The following is a 19289-nucleotide window of genomic DNA, read 5'->3' as shown; positions in this document are numbered from 1 at the left end:
TCAAGTGAAAACGCCAGAATTCATATCAAGTAACTGACAATTTATTAGTAGGCAGGCATGGTGTAGTGAGGTAACACTGTGGACTCAGACTGTCACCTGAGTCCACTGCTCCCAGCTGCGTGATCATGAACAGGATGTCTGACCTCTTATGCCTCAACTTCCTCTTTTGCAGAGAGGGGACACGGACACACCTGCCTCAGGTGTTACTGTAAGGAGATTATGGCACATAGAAAATACTCCATAGTGTGGGCTGTTACCATTAACATCATTATGGTTACTCATCAACAGCAATGTATTAGAATTACTTTTAGACACTTCCTGATATGTAATCAATTTGGGTTCATCCAAAAACCTATTTTAAGTGATGGAAACTAGAACAGAAGAAACTACTGAAACATAGGCAAACTGTCATAGGATATCTACTTTGTATTTTCATCATGGAATTGAATAAAAGTAAGCTTAATTATCTGTAGATGATATTAACCAGGAGAGCTAGTAAACTAAAGAATGAAACTGCTTTCAAAGGAATCATGAAAAATTGGAATGAAGATAAGAAATAAGTTACAAGGTACAACAAAGAAACTTGAGAGTTCACTCAGGAACAAAAAAAGTATGCAGCTGTTATGAGAAATGTTGAAATTTCTAAGTGAGACAGAAAAATCCCCTCATGAGGCTTAGCAGGTCAGTAGCTTGGCTCATAAGGTGTGGTTCTGACACAGGCAAATTCAAATATACCAGAAAAGACAAAACAATATGTTTATTTTTAAAGGGTAATCCTTTCTTTAATCTCAACACCAGTTGGATTCTCTGTAGGGCTCAGATACACTTTGAGGTCTCTGAAGGCCTTGAGAGTCAGATATCGTAAACCACACCTCTCTAGGTGACTCAGTCAAACCTGCTTAAATGCAAGATTGGGTATGAAGCTGTCTCAAGATCATTCTAGCCCTGATTTTATGAAGCAGCCATACTCTGCCTTTTTACTTTTTATCTTGGATAAAAGTAAATCTCATGGTAATTTGCAAATTGTCTTAAATTCCTCCCACACTGTTTTATATTTTAGGTAGCACTGAAATTGGACTAATTTTTAAGTTAAAAATTATATTTTTCTTTGTTAAGCAGAACAACTGTTTCAATATGTTTTTCTGGGGAAGGATGTTCTACACATAAGTTCCTTACCTTTTATAAAGGTTTTGAGACACAAAGAGATTGAGAAGACAATCGTGCAGCCTCTGTTTACTTCCCTGCTGCTGAAAAAGCCACGGGAGTTCATCTGCGCTTCTCCAGGTCACTGGGTCCTGACTATAGAAGAGAAGGGACAATACTCAACAGTACCTTCCTGCCATGACATCGCTTCCAAAAGCTTCAGACACATGCTGAAGAAAACTGTATCTAACATATGTCTCTGACTCTTTAATTGTTAAAACCAGAAACTTTACCAATCTAACTAAGAAAATAAATAGTTGTAATCAGGGACACCAAACAAACTCTAACGGTATTTTCCTAAAATTGAATTATTTTAAAAAAAACCCTCAATGGACACAAATGGACACAAAGGTATTCACAGACACTCATATTTTTAAACTATTTAACTGGAATAAAATAAAAGTAATAAAGTGATCCTAAATTGATTTTACTTAAGTTTACATCTTTAGTATACTAGTAGTGTTAAAAGACTTATGGAATTATCTTTTGCCCTTTTGACATTAACAAGATAGGGAGAGAATTTAATCTTTTTTGTAATAATTAAATGTTATACATTAAGTTATAAGTTAAGAAAGAGAAATAAGGACACAGAGGTAAAGGGGGTAGCAGAAGTTATAGGAGTACAATATGGGTACTTCTAATACCTTAGCTGCATAGTGAAGTAGTTGATTAGCTTCTGCCTATAAGAAGAAATAATGGTGGCATCTTCCATGTACTCTAGTCTCACTGTTTCCCAAGCCTAGGGAGAAAAAGAAAAAATACTGCAGTCTATTTTTTGTACTATAAATTTCTAAAACAGAATTTACAATCATTTCAATCTTACTGTTGTATAATAGAAATGGCATTAGAATATTTTAAAATTCAGGATGGATTTATGTGATAAACTGATATGAGAATAAAAATTCCTGTACTAATATTTTAAGAACTCAAAATGCAATTTCAAACTTTTATTTAATTACATACATTAAAATCTCAGAAATGTAAATCATTATGTTGTATACCTGAAACTAATACAATGTTGTATGTCAATTTTACTTCAATAAAAAAAGTCTTAAAGATGTGGATTTAAGAAGTACTAAAAAGAATAACAATAAAGGAGAAAGATAAGCCTGTGAAGTTATAAACATTTCACACCTACAAATATAATACAGCATACCCAAATGAAAGACTTCATTTCCATTTGTGTGTGTATATGTATGTATGTGTGTGTATATATATATATATATATATTAACCATGGCATTGCAGATAAGAATTATATTAGTAACTCTTTCCTAAACATTTACTACTATGTGCTAGACATTATGTCTAACACCTCATAAGGATCAAGATCTATCTCAATTAATTCTCTTCACAACCCCTATGATATGCTGGAAAAGTCTGCCCAAGGCTTAAAGAACTTGCTCATCGTTCCATAACTATTAAGCTCTAAAGAGCGTGGTTGTAAACAGACACTCAGAATCCAAGCTCTTAAGACATATATAACTATACTTGCAATTCAATAAATCACAAAATGGGAAAAATATATTTCCTCTTTCAAAATTACTTTGAAAGTAATAACCATGTCATAAAGATACTACACATAATATTATTAGTCAAAATAATAATACTAGCCAAATTTTACATCTAAGGTAAAATCATTGCAAAAAAATTTATAATACCAAATTTCAGATTTCAATTTTGTTTAACAATTCAAACACTTAAAATAATGTATAATATAGCATAATACAGCATGTAATGATATGTTGACATTTGTAAGTAAAAAAAAAACCACCTGATTAAAATAACATTTACCTGTAGATGTTGAAACTTGAGCAAGCCACAACCATAAGTCAACAAACACAGTTTGTGTAAACTGTGAATAAGGGAGGTCAAGACAGCCCAGGACATCTCTGGATAGAGTTCCATCAACTCTGATTCACTTACACCATTATGACTAACATTTATGAGGCAGAGAATCTAGGCAGAAAAACATATTAACAATGATCATAAAGTATTTTTTTACATAACTAACTGCCATTAAAATTTCCACAATTCTTTTAAGCTTATTGATTTCTTATTCAAATTTATAATTCAAATGATTTACTAAAGAAACAGATTTTTTAGCATGAAACACACTTCCCAAAATACACTAATCAAGAATATGATCGAGTGAAAATAAAGGAAATTTCATTGAAAGCAGTGGTTTTCAACCTTGGCTGCACATTAGAATCACCTGGAAATCTTTTTAAAATCCTGATTTCTGGGCCTCATCCTCCGGAAATTCTGTTTCTTTGTTATGGGGTGGGGCCACAACATTAGTAACAAAGAAACAGAATTTCCGGAGGATGAGGCCCAGAAATCAGGATTTTAAAAAAGATTCCCAGGTGATTCTAATGTGCAGCCAAGGTTGAGAACCACTGATTTAAAGTGTCAGGCAGCCCTGAAAGGAGAACACCTCATGCACCTGTCACTCACTGCAGCCTGCCTGACCAGCAGGAAAAAGGAGGAGAATTATTTTAACAAGGGAGGGCGTTACTCACATGGGAATTTCATCTCCTGCTTTTAGGAAAAAAGAGGACCCCTTCCAGCCCTTGCAGCCAATAGAAACTGTCACCACCTCGAACTCTTGTTCTTCTCCAATGAACTTTTGTTCAAAACAACTCTTGCCAATTTCCTTCTAAAACCTCATAAAAACAGGCCCTTCTTCCTTATCTGGACTTGCTATGGTTTTGCCGTAGCTTGCTTGTTTCCAATTGCAATTCTCTGCCATTCTTGAATAACCCCATTTTGCTAATAAAATAACTGGCTGCTTTAGTTTTAAGGTTGACAATAGTGTCTATATAAAATATAGCATGCCAAAGATAAGATACATATAGAAAAATTGTAGTGGAAGTTAAAACTGCAGGAAATGTATTATTAAAACGAATGACAAAGTCCCAATTCTGGGAAAATGGTGGAAGAAAATAGCCCTTCTACTACAAACGCCTGATATTGCCAGATGACATATAACAAAATATTTCTGAAAGCACAGTGGAGCCGGGGGAAAGAAAGGGAAATCCTCCAGGTGCCAAAAATGATAGGAAAGTGAAAATCAGAGGGCTAAGTGCTAGGGGTGCTGTCCCTGGGAAAGTGGGGAGAGGGATAGGCAGCCCCCCCAGTAACTTCGGGGCTTGCGTTTTCACACCCACAGTGGGGATGGAAGGTGAGCCCGTATGCCCCACGAGGCAAAGAGGTGGAACTAGAATGCTTGCGAACACCAGGACCTTCCAAGGGCTGTCCCCTCAGGGAAGGGATACATGAGGAAAACATTAGTCCAGACATGGGATGCTTATGAGCTAGAAAGTAAGATGAAAAGGCAAAACCCCAGGAGCCCTCAAGTTGAGAAACTAACATTAAAATGGATCAAGGTTCAAACTATAAGAGTTCAACAATGTTGCTAAATATAAAGTAAGTTTTCAGAAATTAAAACTGAATTTAACTAATAACAAACAATTTTAAAATGTTATTTCATTTATTTCTTTGTTGACGTTTCCCTTAGCATAATACCCTCTGGTTCCATCCGTGGTGTTATAAATAGCAAGATTTCATTCTTTTTTATTGAGTAATATTCCCCTGTGTATCTGTACCACATCTTTGTTATCCATTCATCTATCAATGAACATCTAGGTTGCTTCCATATATTGGCTACTGCAAATAAATAATGTTTTTGTTTTCTTCAGATAAATACCCAGAAGTGGAATTGTTGAGTTGTATGGAAGTTCTACTTTTAATTTTTTGAGGAATATCCATAATGTTTTCTATAGTGGCTGCACCAATTCACAATCCTATCAACAGTGCATTAGGTTTTCCTTTTTTCTATATCCTCAATGGGTAAAAAACGGTGAAGGGGAATAAGGTATAAACTTCCAATTATAAAATAAATAAGCTACGAGAATGACTAACAGGGGTTATAGTCAATAATATTGTAATAACTTGGCAAGGTGACAAATGTTACTAGACTTAGTGTGGTGATCACATCATAAGGTAAATAAATGTCAAATCACCAGAAACTCATATACTGTTGTATGCCAACTATTCTTTAACAAAAATTAAAACAAATAAAATATTATTTTAACTTCAGAGTCCTTAGAAACAAACCTTAACAAAGGATGTGTAAGACCTTTATTGAAAGTCATTAAAGAAGATGACTAAATAGTGAAGAATCATTTAGCTTTCCATAGAGGAAAGACATATAATTTATTTAACTCTATCTCTAAATTCAATGCAATTCCAAAGAATTCCAAAATAAGTTTCCAGGGCACTTGCTGAACCAATTCTAAAAATACACACAGGAAATTATCCAACAAAATCGTAAAGAATAATATTGACAGGGAGCTTGTCCAACCAAATGTTAAAGTTCACTTTAAAGTTCTAATAGGTAAGACACTGGTATTGGCAAGGAATAGGCAAAATTGGAACAAGAAAAGCCTAGAAGTGGACTCATGTGTCTATATTCTGGACACTCAACAGATAGCATTCTACATCAGTAGAAAAGATGTACTACTTAGTAAAACAACCACATACTAATAATAAAAGATTAAAAAGTAGATTCCTTCCTCATACAATAAACAAAAATAAATCAACATGAATTAAGGGCTTACACATGAAGAACAAACTGTCAAATATTCTGAAGGGGAAAATATATATGAGAATACTTTTATGATAGCAAAGGATTTTGAAAAGAAGATACACAGGCATAACCCATAAAAGCAACTGTTGATAAAACTTTGACACCATAAAGTTAAAAGATAAGACAAGGAAAGATAAGGAAAAAGACATTTGAAAACTCTCTAACAAAGTATTTGTAGTCAGCATGCAGAACACTTAAGAATGCCCATAGATCCGAACTCAATTAAAAAATGTTTAAAGGACTTGAACTAAGAAGTCACATACAGGAAACAAGAATAACTAATGAACATGAACAGATAAAAAAATCTCAATGACAATCAGGAAAATGCAAATTTCCCAAGATATTACTTCTGGACACAAGCACACATTCCTGTATATGCTTGAAATGTATTTGAGCACAAATTTACCAAAATTTGCTATTTACTTTAATTCACATATAAATGCAAACAAAGCAAAATAATCTTCCTTTGATGAATTTACTACACTTTACCTGTTTCATGAGTTCTTTATCCATATCATTCGCCATGGACTCCTGGATGGATCGCAGAACAAGTCTGTATAATGAAACTGTATCTTGACACTGGAAACACTGATGAAGAATTTTATCTAAATTGCCTGATTTCCCAGCACTGTTGGAATTGAAAACAGACTTAATTTCTTATAGACTGCCAACATCTGTGAAAAACTGGGGGTAGATTAAAAACAATGTGGTCTTGCCCAGCAAGCGTGGCTCAGTGGTTGAGTGTCGACCTATGAACCAGGAGGTCATGGTTCAATTCCCTGTCAGGGCATATGCCCGGGTTGCTGGCTCAATCCCCAGTGTGAGGTGTGCAGGAGGCAGCTGATCAATGATTTTTCTCTCATCATTGATGTTTTTTTTCTCTCTCTCTCTTTCCCTTCTTCTCTGAAATCAATAAAAAACAAAAACAAAAAAAACCCACAATGTCATCTCTATATTTTATATTGCAACTGATAAGAACAGGAATTCAATAAAACATAATACAGAAAAATGGTAGTTTTATGGGGCTGCTGGAGTCATCAAATTTATTTTAGTGTACCATTTAATTCAATTCAATAAACAAATTCTGGTTCTTATTAAATTCAAACAATTACTATGTATTATAGAACATAAGAATGAGTAAGACATGGTTCCTATCATCTAGAAGCATGCTACCTACATACTAGAAGCAGAAAAATAATTATAAATAAATATTATTAGTTAGTTAGCCGTGCAAATTAAAATTTTTAAAGCCAGAATTTGAAAAACATGAGGCTAAAAGAAAATCAGTAAACTGGGGGGAGAGGAGGGTGTTTTAAATTATTACACAATATTTACCAGTAGTTTCTTTTTTAAATATAAAGATATCGAAACAGAAAAAAAATCAAAACAAAAAGAAGTGGTCCATAATCCCTCTTAAGTAGATAATTTCAATAAAAATTGTGAAATGTATAGAAAGTAACTCGCACTCTTGAATTATACTTATTCAAGCTACTGATAGGCACAGAGGCCAGATTCACTGCTCAACTGGGAAGCAAGAAGGAACAGTGCAAATATCATGGACAAGTGAAAGTTTCAGAAGATTTTTTTCATTTGGTTCTTAAGATGAGAATGTGGAATTAAGAGACAAGAGTACCAGGTTCAGTGTCTAGAATATGCATTGTGCTAGGATTACTATCTATTGCAATGAAAAAAAATCATTACTATCTATTGCAATGAAAAACAACCTCTGGTTTTGAATGGACAAACAAGTAGTCTGAGGCAGTACTGAAGAAATCAAAGTAATAAAACTTTCTAATGCTTATCTAAAAGCAAATTACTGATGGATATGTAAAATGGAATAATTTATTTCAAGGTAAAAGGTTTATCAGAATTTGATAACAAAGACAGCTACAAATTCCTACCCACATACCTACCTACTGATAGTCAAAGGCACCGGAAGTAATATTTTTAACACCTCAGTTGACTCCTCACTTCCCTTAAGCAGGTGACCTTGAGCACTCATGGATGGGCTCCAAACGAGGGCAAAGATGGCCTTCTTTTGCAACCCCCAGTAAGGAAAAGGTTAGTGTGATGAAAATTACACAAACATATTCAACAAGTTATGGTAATTCACAGGTTATCGATCTTCAGTTACAAGTCACATTCTCACAGGTTGTTAGTATCACTGTTAGAATAAACAGAATCTGAGTGGCCCAAGAGATTGTCATAGTGATCAGTTCTCCATTTCATGCGGTGAGGAAGCAGTCTGCAGCAAACATAAAACATGCAGAAGGTCATGTAAAAGAATCGCCACTTACCATGCAATCATTTTGCCGAAAAGGGTGACATAAAGGGCATTGCAGGTTGCAGCAGAACGACAATGTCGTTCTAGCTTCTTCTCCTGCACAGTTTACCAGAAAACAAAACAAAAATACAAAACCACCCTGGAATTAAGTGGCCTTTACTACTGAGCCATCAACAAACATCCCTGCAGGAATGACACGGTTCCTGCCATCTCACCAGCAGCATCACTGCCGTGCGGTCGAGGACCACAGGTGAAGTTGACATGCAAATGCTTTTTTTGCTGTTAAAATACCTGCTTAATATAATATAGTAAAGTAAACCTATGACCAAAATTTTCTTTATTCCTTCTTCTATATCTGCTATAGGTTTAAGAGCAAATGCATTTAACACAGTAATTACTAAACTCCAATTTTCCTTCTAACAACAGAAAATATTAAATATTAAGTCTCACATAAGGTGTTTTAATGGAAAGGTAATAGAAAAAGATAGCAGCACAATTAATGACACTTACCTGCTCTTTACTCAATTTAATGTCTACAGAGTGGCACTCTGCAATTATAATAGATTTTGCATCTTTTGGATTTAAAGGATCAAGATGAAGTGTAGGCCACAACCTTTTATTTAAAGAAAAGGAAAATGAAATTATCTTCTAATAATACCACCAAAGCTGTACTCTACCCACAAGTCAAAATCCACTACAGCAATTAATTTTTTATACTGCCTTTATTAAATAAGCAAAACTAATTTGTTAATCCTATTAAGTAACATTATTTCATTTATTCTAACATCATTACTTTCAGCTATTAATCACAACAAAAACTGTACTAAAATAAACAACTCGACTTTAGATAGTGAAGTGGTAAAATATTTCTAGTTCTAAGTACACTATCGTAAACATAGGTATCAGTACCTATGAGGAATAGTACAAGACACAGTCTTTGCCCACAGGTAATTTGTAACCCAATTGAAATTTATTCACTTTACAATATGCATTCTCAGTGGAGTGATGACAATTGCTAGTTGGGGTGTGTGTGTGAAAATATCTTATTCTTTCGATGTATAAGGCACAAATATATTCGCATATCTGTTTCTATGCATAAACTGATATACGTATATTATATCCCACGTTCAAAGGCTGTTAAATCGTGTTGTTTACCCATATCTTCAGAAAAAAATCACTTCTATTGTCGTGGTAAACAATCTGCTTCCCTATTTATAATGGTCTGGCCCTCTAGCAACTTCAGCGCGAAATTATAGCTAATTTGCCTACAAACATCAGGTGGTCATAATAATCTGGCCACTCAGTGTACAGTATATGTGTGGTATTACATTTCTTGGCAGGGAGGTGATAAGGAATATAATTAGTAAAAAGGCTCCATTTGGGGCAAAAATATGTTGAGAAATACTGCCCCACAGAATTCAACCACTTCATCCCTTTTTGAGGGCTATTAAAGTGAGCTCGCATTTCAGGATAACAGGTGTCTTAGCCCAGCCCTACCCCATTTTCCTCATCCATAAATTTGTCTACTAGACATCACAACTCAAGTTATAATTGGCAACTCAAACTAACCATGTTAGAAAACAAACCTGCCTGTCCTTTGTGCTTCTCATTCAGCTCATAGGCCCACAATTTACTAATTTCTCAAGTCAGAAACCTGGGAGTCATCCCAGCCTTCTCCTCTCTCACATCCCAGATTTAACCTCCCACCAAATCCTTATTGATCGCATATTTATCCTGGTATTGTCCACTTCTCCACATCCTCACTGCCACTTTTATAAAAAATACAAAAAACACAAACACATATGAAAAACCTTGCCTTGTTTGTACTTAAAACATTTCATGTAATCTGAAAGAACTAAAGTTAGCATCGTACCTCCATGCTGGAGGGCATGTTTCTACATTCACAGAAACAATTACTCTTACATTCACTGGCAGGGGATCTATCAGCCATTTCATGTGTTTTTCAACTTGCTTAAAAATATAAAAACAAAATTCAATCTATTAATTCAAAATATTTCAAAACAACCCATAACAGCTCCCCAGATAAAATGAAAATTCTCTTTAAGTTTCTCTTACTGTTAAGGATAAAACCTTATTTTTGGAAGATTTATCTCAGAATAGTAGAAGAACAAGTGGCAAAAGTCTACTGCTGCTGATCTAAAGTCTGGACACTTAAGGAAAAGTCCAGGCCCTAAAAATGTCAAAATGAACAATTTTTGCTAATTATGAAAATTTGGTTGGTCTTTCCCAATAAGATATTAGCAGGTACTGGCATACAGTATTTTTTTTTAAGTCCACATGCTTCCTCTTTAGAAATTAAGCAGAAATAAAAGAAACAATGTTAATATTTTTTTCTCACGAACGTATAAATAAAATGCCTGCCATGGTTATTACTGATACTTTTGTCTCTTTCTGAGTATATCAATGGGTTACAAAGTGAAAACAGTACCTGAACTTGATCTATAGAATCAATAATGATGATGATGCTGCCTTGATGACGCGCAGAGAGTTTTTCCAGCCAACGAGGAAATTCTTCCAGAAGCTTCGCAGGATCCAGGGTCAGAGCGGACACTGACCAAGAGTGCTGCATCAGCTGCCAGATGAGAGCACACAGACTGAAGTAGTTGTACTTTATAGCAGCTGGTGAGAAATAGGTCTATCTCTGCACTTTGAACCAAAACCAAGTCACCAATCGTATTGAGTATTATTTTTAATCTTATGCAAAACCAAAACAAATGGGTAATCACTGAAAATTGGTTTATCATCAGGTACTTAGCCCCAACAAAATCTGAATCTAAATAAAAATTCTGAAAATTCCAAAAGATGGCATACTATACCTTTAGAGTAAGTCGTTTAATAATCAAGGAAGACTCTGAGCTGGTTGACATGGGCCTCCCCACAAAATGAGAAAGAATTAGTGTATTAGGGGAATTCTTCTGTTGTAATTGAATCCTGAAAGAAGAGCTTTTATAAGACTGATAAAGCTCCTTTACTGTCAACTAAAAAAGAATTCACAGTGCATTAAACATCAAATGCTACTTATCAGCAATCACATGGTCAATTTTGAATAAATATGAGAAGTTTCCATTTTTACTCTACTTTTAGATCCTTTTAAATTAACCATTAAAATTTATAGATTCATTATAATTACAAGTTGATATTAACTAATATAAGCCAAAATAGTATACATTTGAATTTAAAGTATTAGTAAAATTAGCATTACCCTCTAGTTTCAAATATGGTAGTAGAGGAAAAAGGAAGTTTCTTTTATTAAGTACAAAAACAGTATTTTTTCAAACATAACTTTAAATAAAAGGCAATAAAAAAGAACCAGCATGTGCTAACTCAGGGGTCCTAAAACTATGGCCCATGGGCCACATGCAAATACAAATATTATATTTGTTCCCATTTTGTTTTTTTACTTCAAAATAAGATATGTGCAGTGTGCATAGGAATTTGTTCATAGTTTTTTTTTTAAACTATAGTCCGGCCCTCCAATGGTCTGAGGGACAGTTAACTGGCCCCCTGTTTAAAAAGTTTGAGGACCCCTGTCAGCTAACTCTTCAATGTAAATAATTACGGAAGAAAATATTTTCACTAATTATCTTTAAATAATATGATGAACTGAAATAAAATTAAGAGAATGTATTAGTTTATATGAACCTTAGTCCATAATTTGAAAAACTAGTTTGCATTCATATTAAAGGTTATTGTCTATTTTTATATTCTTTATGACTTATCTCATTCTAAATAGTCTTTGTCTTGTTTCACATAATTTAAAATCCCAATAAAACCTTTAAGATGAAGCCAATAAATGAAAATAAAGGCACATTCCCTCTAGAATTCACCTAATTCCATGTCATACTGACCACTCCCTTACAAAGCACTCCTTTACCTCTGACCTACATCATTTAGCTACATAACCACAAATGCTCAATTTCCTATATCTTTCTCATTCTGTATCTTCTCTCTAACATATGTATTGTGTATACTTCAAGGCACAAATCTATTATTTCACTCCTTTTTGCTCTTTTAATGTTTAGTACAGACTAGGCAGGAAGGCAGACATTTTGTTGAATGAATTTGGTGATTCAAATGACACAATGATAACAATTTAATTGCACGGAATCATACCACTTTGATAAAAGCAGAGACTTTCCAGAGCCTGGTCCTCCAGATATGAGCAGGGGTGGAATTGGTGCTGGTGCTGCCACTAGATCATTGAGGCGTTCATAATACTGGAAACAAAAATTAGTTTAAAATGTGAGGAACCACATGCTTCTTAGAATAGTAAATATAGCCAACGCCCCCTGAAATCATTGGTAAAAAGTTGCATGAGAAAATGGAATCTACTTTTAGTCAATAGCACCCTCATAATTACTTGTTTTTATGACTTGTTAAATATGCCTAAGGTAGTAAACAACAAATGGGCCCCAATTTCTTAGACACATAGTATTGTGATGAATAATGAAGGAGGGACAACACTTAAGATCCCCATGGGGTTTTACAAAATTCAGATGTTTTGCACAATGCTGCAGGGAGGCCACTCTACTAACCTAAACCCCAGAAAATACCACAGAAGACCTTGACGGGGGTACCACAGGCATCCTCGATCTCCTGGTCAAAACACCTGTTCTAGAGACCACCTCAGTTCCCAGGGCTTCTGAGGACAGATCCAAACAAGAGCAGGTTTCATCTGAGGACTTGAAGTCTCCCAGTTGCTACAGAGAATCAGGTTAGGACAGGCCACCTGAGATCTTTCTGAAATTAAGTGAGCTCTAGGCAAAGTCCAAGAACCATATTTCCAAAGCTTTCCTCAGACACTAAAAACTGGTTCAGAGCTGAAAAGGACACCTTCAGAAAATCAAAATATCTCAGTATCTATTAAGGAGATTCCAAAGTTATCTTGGGGGCTGAAATGTTTATTAATTGTACCAATGCTCTAAATGACAGCTGATAAAGATTTAAAGGAATTTATACTAAGTAGTTTGTGGCTTGCTTTAGGGTAGCAGAAATTTCCAGCAATTACAATAAATGATTACCTGGTATAGTTTCTCAATCAATTTTCTGTTTGTCAAATCTAAATACAGAATATATTCTCCAGGAACTCAAATAATTCTGATAGTAATGATGCCTCTGAAGAAGCAAAGGCTTCACTGATTTAATTGCAAATCCTAACAGTTTAGTTCCTGTCCCAAATAAAGCCCATTTATAGACCCATGGTTCCCAAATTAAGACCTCTTGCAATAGAAGAAAGAGCATAGGATTTGGAGCCAAAAGTCTTTGGTTCAAAGCCCAGATCTACAATCTACCCACTGTGTGCTCTTAGGCAAACCATAATCTGAATCTTAGGTTCCTCATTTACAAAATAACAATAATAATAGCTCTCTTATAAAATAACAATTTTACATTTCTCAAGTGCCAGGTACTGTGCCAAGTGCATTATATGGTTTAATCCACCCAACAACCCTGTGGTAGGTACTATTAATTATTCTCATTTTATAGACAAAAAAGTCCAAGTTTAGAGCTAAGTAACTTGACCAGAACCCCTAGTTAGGAAATGGTGGAACTAGGACATAAACATACACAGTTCAAATTATAAAAATATAGCTGTTAGTGACAGCAACTGTACAATATTCTTTAAAATATTAGTTCTTACATTAATTCAAAAAGCACTCCAAATTTTTTGAACTTGGACTTAAGATTCTTTGAGTACTTCAAATTCTGTTAGTTATTTTTTTAGATATTTAAGGCATGACCTGACATTCACATTAACTACTGTGCTTTGTTTTCTGAATGCTTGATATATATATTTTTTAATCTTTACTTTCTTTATTGGTTAAGGTATTACAAGTGTGTCCTCATCCCCCCCAGTGCTTGATATTTTGATTTCTTCAAGAACTGGAAGAATAGATAGCTTTACTATTTTTATCAAACTTCCTAGATATCCTAATCTTGATCTGGTGAATTGCAGATGGAAGCATAATGAACATGTGGTTTATAAATCCTAATCTGTAACTAAAAATGTTTGATGTTCATAAGTATATTTTGTGTCACATATCTTTCATATGATATGTACCTAAGCACATGTCTCAAAATAGTTAATCAAGCCATGAGGGCAGACACTAACACAAATATTAACCTTGACTATATTTAGCTGAAAACACAATCATAATGCAGTCTTTAAATGGAGATTGATCTTTGCTGGAACAATACAGTGGGGCCTTGACTTACGAGTTTAATTTGTTCAGAGACCGAGGTCGTTAAGGAGCTCGTTAATTCAAATTACTCTATCAACTCAATGCAAAAAATCGGCGGAGAGACAGCTGGTATCTCAAAAAACTCGTTAGTCGGGACACTCGTAAGTCAAGGCCCCACTGTATTCCAACTTACTTTCTCAAATCCCAACTCATGGGCTGAATTTGAAGCCTGTTGAAAAGTTTCCATTTGCTCTTGTTCATCATGTATGTCCCACAGAACATCGCCAAAATCGTCTTCTTCTGGAATAGAATCTTCACTGCCCAAATCCTTAGTGTCCAGGTCTGTGTTCTCAAAGCCTAGGATGTCCTGAACACCAAGAGCAAGCACATGAAAATGAATGAAACGTGTAAAGACCTTGCAGCAGCATTAGCACACAAGTCTAAGGTGGGCTTCACCTACGAAGGAAGGCAAGACCCAAACCATGGCCTTTTGTATAGTACCTATAAGAATAAACTTATAAGTTCAAAATTGTTGTTGAGAAAATCAAAAACGATAATGTCACTATTTATGCTAAGGTACATTATACAAAATGCATTGCCAGAAGTCTTATCATCATGTTTTGGGGCTCACTTTTTCTCTGACAACATATCTCCATACTTGTAATGCAAGTTCACTTTTTTTAAAAAATTTATTTTATTGATTTTTTACAGCGAGGAAGGTAGAGGGGCAGAGAGTTAGAAACATCGATGAGAGAGAAACATCGATCAGCTGCCTCCTGCACATCTCCTACTGGGGATGTGCCCGCAACCCAGGTACATGCCCTTGACCGGAATCGAATCTGGGACCCTTCAGTCCGCAGGCCAACGCTCTATCCACTGAGCCAAACTGGTTTCGGCACAGGTTCACTTTTAAAATTAATCTAATCTCTTACTTCTCAAGTAGGGTCCCCAGTACTCTGGGGGAGGTTTCAGCAAGTATGGGCAACCATAGGCCAAACATAGTATGTCTTCCTCTTGTGCCCATTTCACTTAAAGATAAAGGCTTATTTTTCTTTTCATCATTATTACCATTTTTGCTAATACATGATTTTAAATGATTTTTATATTAAAATTAAACACATGTATACTATTAAGCAGAATAAATAACTCTCATAAATTTTCAGATAATACTTGAGACATCATAGAAACTTTCAGCTCGGATACCTCCAGACCTCTAAAGGTATATTTTCACCCCTGCTATTAGGAATAATATGGTGGAAAAAATTTGAGAAGGATTTTTCTAATATAAAAAATTCAAGGTGCACACAGACTCTGAGGAGATTCACTATTAAATAGAATGAACATTTTCTCTTAAATACTTTTTAGCTAGCACTTTCATAATTCATTTTACACTTAACGGTATTGAAGCATCAAATAGCTTTGTGAGACAGATGAGAGGTAAAGGTTTATGGTACTAGTAATAGCACATGATACTGCAGGATGAACTCCCAACAGAAACAATGGCACTCTCTCTGAGTCTTGTTTTCAGAAAACAAACAAGTGATTTTCTCTGGAAAACCCAAATTTATGGAAAACAGTCTTAAAAATTTTAGATGCAATCTTGCAGGAGATGTATATTTACCTGTTTAATAATCTTTTCCACATAACTGTAAGTTTTATATACACCTTCTGCAGGATCTCCTGTGTGATCAATGATCTGGAAAAAAAGGAAGTTTAACAACAAGAAGAAACAATAACAACAGGAGGAAGTGGGGTTGGGAAACATTTTTATAGTGCTTATGTGTCACGAACTGAACTGTACTAAGTACATTCCCTGTATAGTAGCTCATTTGTCCTCACAACAACCCTCTGAGGGAAACACTGTGGTTACCTCCATTTCACAGAGGAAACTGAGACAAGTTAAACTTGTCCAAGGTCAGACAAGGGATTTAGTGTGAACAGTGCTGTAATAAAACAATGTTGCAATAACCACTTAATATATATATATATATATATATATATATATATATATATATATATATATATATATATATATATATATATAAAACCTTTAAAATACATCATAATCAATTTTTATGCCAGTGAAGCTAATTCTACAAAACAAAAAAGCAAAATGGTATTTGGCTATATAAAATGGTCTTTTGAGTATTGCCCTGGCTGGTGTGGTTCAGTTGGTTGGAGCATCGTCCCATATACCCTAAGGTGGCAGGTTCGGTTCCCGGTCAGGACACATGCCCAGGTTTTGGGTTCAATCCCAGGCAGGAAGACGTGGGGGAGGCAACTTATTGATATTTCTCTCTCGCCCTTCATCATTCTTAAAAAAATAATATAAGAATGCCCTATCTGTGAAGAATATGTGTATTACTAATCCTATCTAATAAAAGGGTGATATGCAAATTAACCATCACTCTGTCACAAAGATGGCAGCACCCATAGCCACCAGATGGTGGCACCCAGTCCCCTCAGTCCCGCCGCTGGAGTGTCCGGTCCTATCAGGCCCTCTGGGGGGAGCAGTGGCCAAGCGGCATGGCTGGATCCGCCCTTAGACAACGAGCCCCAGCGTCCCATGCGCCCTGGCCCATGGAGGGAGGGAGGGCAAGCGGGCGGGCCTCTGGCCAGAGGCCGGCCAGGGTGCAAGGGACGCCGCCGTCGCTGCAGGCCAGGCTGAGGGACCCCCTCCCCCCCCGCCACCCAGTGCATGAATTTTGTGCACCGGGCCGCTAGTAAATGATAATGTCTGTTAAGATTACAATAAGACACTGTGGTATGGAAGTTTAGCCTACATTTACATTTTTAATATGGCAAAGAGATCTTATTTTATCCTAATTTCATAAAATAAACTTATCTTTATAGTATACTAATTTGTAAAAGCAAGATTTATAGAATAGAATAGAGATAAGGAAGATGAATTAATATCTTTTCCTATGAGACCTAGTGGATTAAGGTGATAATATAAACAAACAAAAAAACAAATGGCTCTGGAGATTAACTATAATAAAAAAGCACTTTATTTTGGCTTATGTTCTCTGGTTTAATGTTATGCTGGTCTCAAGCTATCTTTTCAATACTACATGATGTAAGAAAAATGCTTGTATTCACATTTGATCTTATATTCTGGCTGAAATAATGAGAACCGAAAACTTTTTTAAAATCCTAGAGTTGTTTTCTATTGTATTCCTAACATTATAGACATCTACCAAGTTAACTCAGTGTGCAGTCATACGAAGCCTGTAATCTCCATTCTAAAGTATATCTCACCATGAATCTAGGGATGATCAAATCTCCTTCACTCATCAATTTTTTGCTTTTCCCAGTGCTCTTAGGAAAGGTTACTATGAAAAGGCTCCTTCTTACACTAATCCTTGGTCAATAGTAGATAGAAAAGGAAAAGAGAAAAAGAAAGAAAATTAAAAAAGGTTGGAGGGAAAAGAAAAGCACAGAAAAGAATCTGAGTTGTCCACTCACAAGTCATATTTTTTTCGCCATATATTGATTGCTATTTTTTCCTCTCTCATAGTCTGCAATTAATCTGACAGGAAATCTATTGACCCTACTGTCAAAGTTTATCCCGAATCCTGCCATTTCGTATCACTCCCTCTACATCACCCTGGTCCAAGCCACCAATTTCTTCTGCTGTTGCTGTTCCTCCAATGGCTTCCCATCTCACTCCAAGGAAAAAAACCAAGGTCCTTAAAACGTTCTCCAGGGTTCTTCACTATCAGTGCCCTCTTATCTTCCCTATTAATCCCCCTCTGCTCCAGCCACTCTGGCTTCCTTCCTCTCTCCGAAACGCCAGACCACTCCTATGCCATGGCCTTTCCTCTAGTACTTGCCACTGCCAAGCATGTTCTTAAAAGGCAACCCTAAGAATTTTACCTTGGCTTTGTTGGTCTTGTTCAGGTTGGCAACTTGGTCAATCAATTGCTGGACAGAGTCGGAACTGACTTTGCCATCCTCCAAACGATGATAAATTAATCGTGGTTTGCCTTCAGGATTTTTCAGAAAAGCTTCTTCACAGTCTTCCAATAAAAGGCTAGATTGGAAATCAGTATTTCTTTTACTATATTGCACAGTGACAGCAAAGAGTCAATCAACCTAAGTGTCAATAATGGGGGCTTACGGCAATAAAAAGTGGCCAGAGAAGGCCAGTTGCAGAAGAAGTGAAGCTTTCCAAAAATGGATGTTTTTATAGCTCTCTTCCAGCTTAGTGTTAAAAAATGTTTATTATCAGACAATGAGAGTGCATTAAGTTTAATTGTGCATTAAATTAAATTTTAAAGCATATATAACTTTAATATTTTTAAATCTAGTATAAAACACTCTCAAATATACTGTTACACATGGTTTCCAATAATGGGTCAGGTGCATGAGACTTTGCAAATAAATGAAAAAGTTGTAAGTTAACTCCTATAATAAATTACAGAATTTTCAGGTTACCTTGGTAAAGTTAAATGAATGAATAAGATAACTAATGAACTCTTCTCAATTTCCCATTTTCTTACAGTGAGGTATTGATTTTCAACATCTATTGGAAAATATACAGCATGGAAAAAATATCCCATTGTCTCACACATTCTTTTAAGTTTAGGTGAATAGTCCTAGAAACAAATTAAAACATGTAAAAAGCACAACTTATTTAACTGAAGATCTAGTCAGTTTTATACTACTTTAAAAAAGCATGCTTTAGAACAGGTTATGTGGGATATTTTCTGATTTAAATTTTAAAAAATATATAAAAAAGTCTTTAACAGAAAAGGCAAGTTTCTCTATAAAACAAAAATAATATTAGCTTAATAACTTGGCTGTTTCCTAGCTCAGAAAATTTGAATTTCATATAATTTTCACATGTCAAAAAATATTGTTCATTGGATTTTTTTCAACCATTCAAAAATGTAAAAACCAGTCTTAGCTCTGGGTCATACAAAAATAGACAGCAGGCCAAATTTAGCCCA

The 19289-nt window shown here is 35.2% G+C and overlaps 1 protein-coding gene across 2 annotated transcripts in view; it reads right to left on the bottom strand.

Moving 5' to 3' along the window:
• The window catches only part of NPHP3 (nephrocystin 3), a 37168-nt gene that overhangs the window by 8993 nt on the left and 8886 nt on the right, over positions 1-19289 (bottom strand). For both annotated transcript variants that reach the window (XM_059663934.1, XM_059663935.1), the window contains exons 6-19: positions 18775-18935; positions 18214-18370; positions 15959-16033; positions 14531-14704; positions 12272-12375; positions 10975-11089; positions 10587-10730; positions 10011-10108; positions 8648-8750; positions 8151-8233; positions 6343-6481; positions 2997-3161; positions 1848-1942; positions 1177-1299 (exon numbers count right to left, since the gene is read on the bottom strand). In XM_059663934.1, coding sequence (XP_059519917.1) covers positions 1177-1299; positions 1848-1942; positions 2997-3161; positions 6343-6481; positions 8151-8233; positions 8648-8750; positions 10011-10108; positions 10587-10730; positions 10975-11089; positions 12272-12375; positions 14531-14704; positions 15959-16033; positions 18214-18370; positions 18775-18935 — 1736 coding nt within the window. The remainder of the gene's footprint in view (positions 1-1176; positions 1300-1847; positions 1943-2996; positions 3162-6342; positions 6482-8150; positions 8234-8647; positions 8751-10010; positions 10109-10586; positions 10731-10974; positions 11090-12271; positions 12376-14530; positions 14705-15958; positions 16034-18213; positions 18371-18774; positions 18936-19289) is intronic.

Source organism: Myotis daubentonii, chromosome 14 (assembly GCF_963259705.1).
Source record: "Myotis daubentonii chromosome 14, mMyoDau2.1, whole genome shotgun sequence".
Lineage (NCBI taxonomy): Eukaryota > Metazoa > Chordata > Mammalia > Chiroptera > Vespertilionidae > Myotis > Myotis daubentonii.
This window is presented reverse-complemented; position numbering and strand designations above follow the sequence as displayed.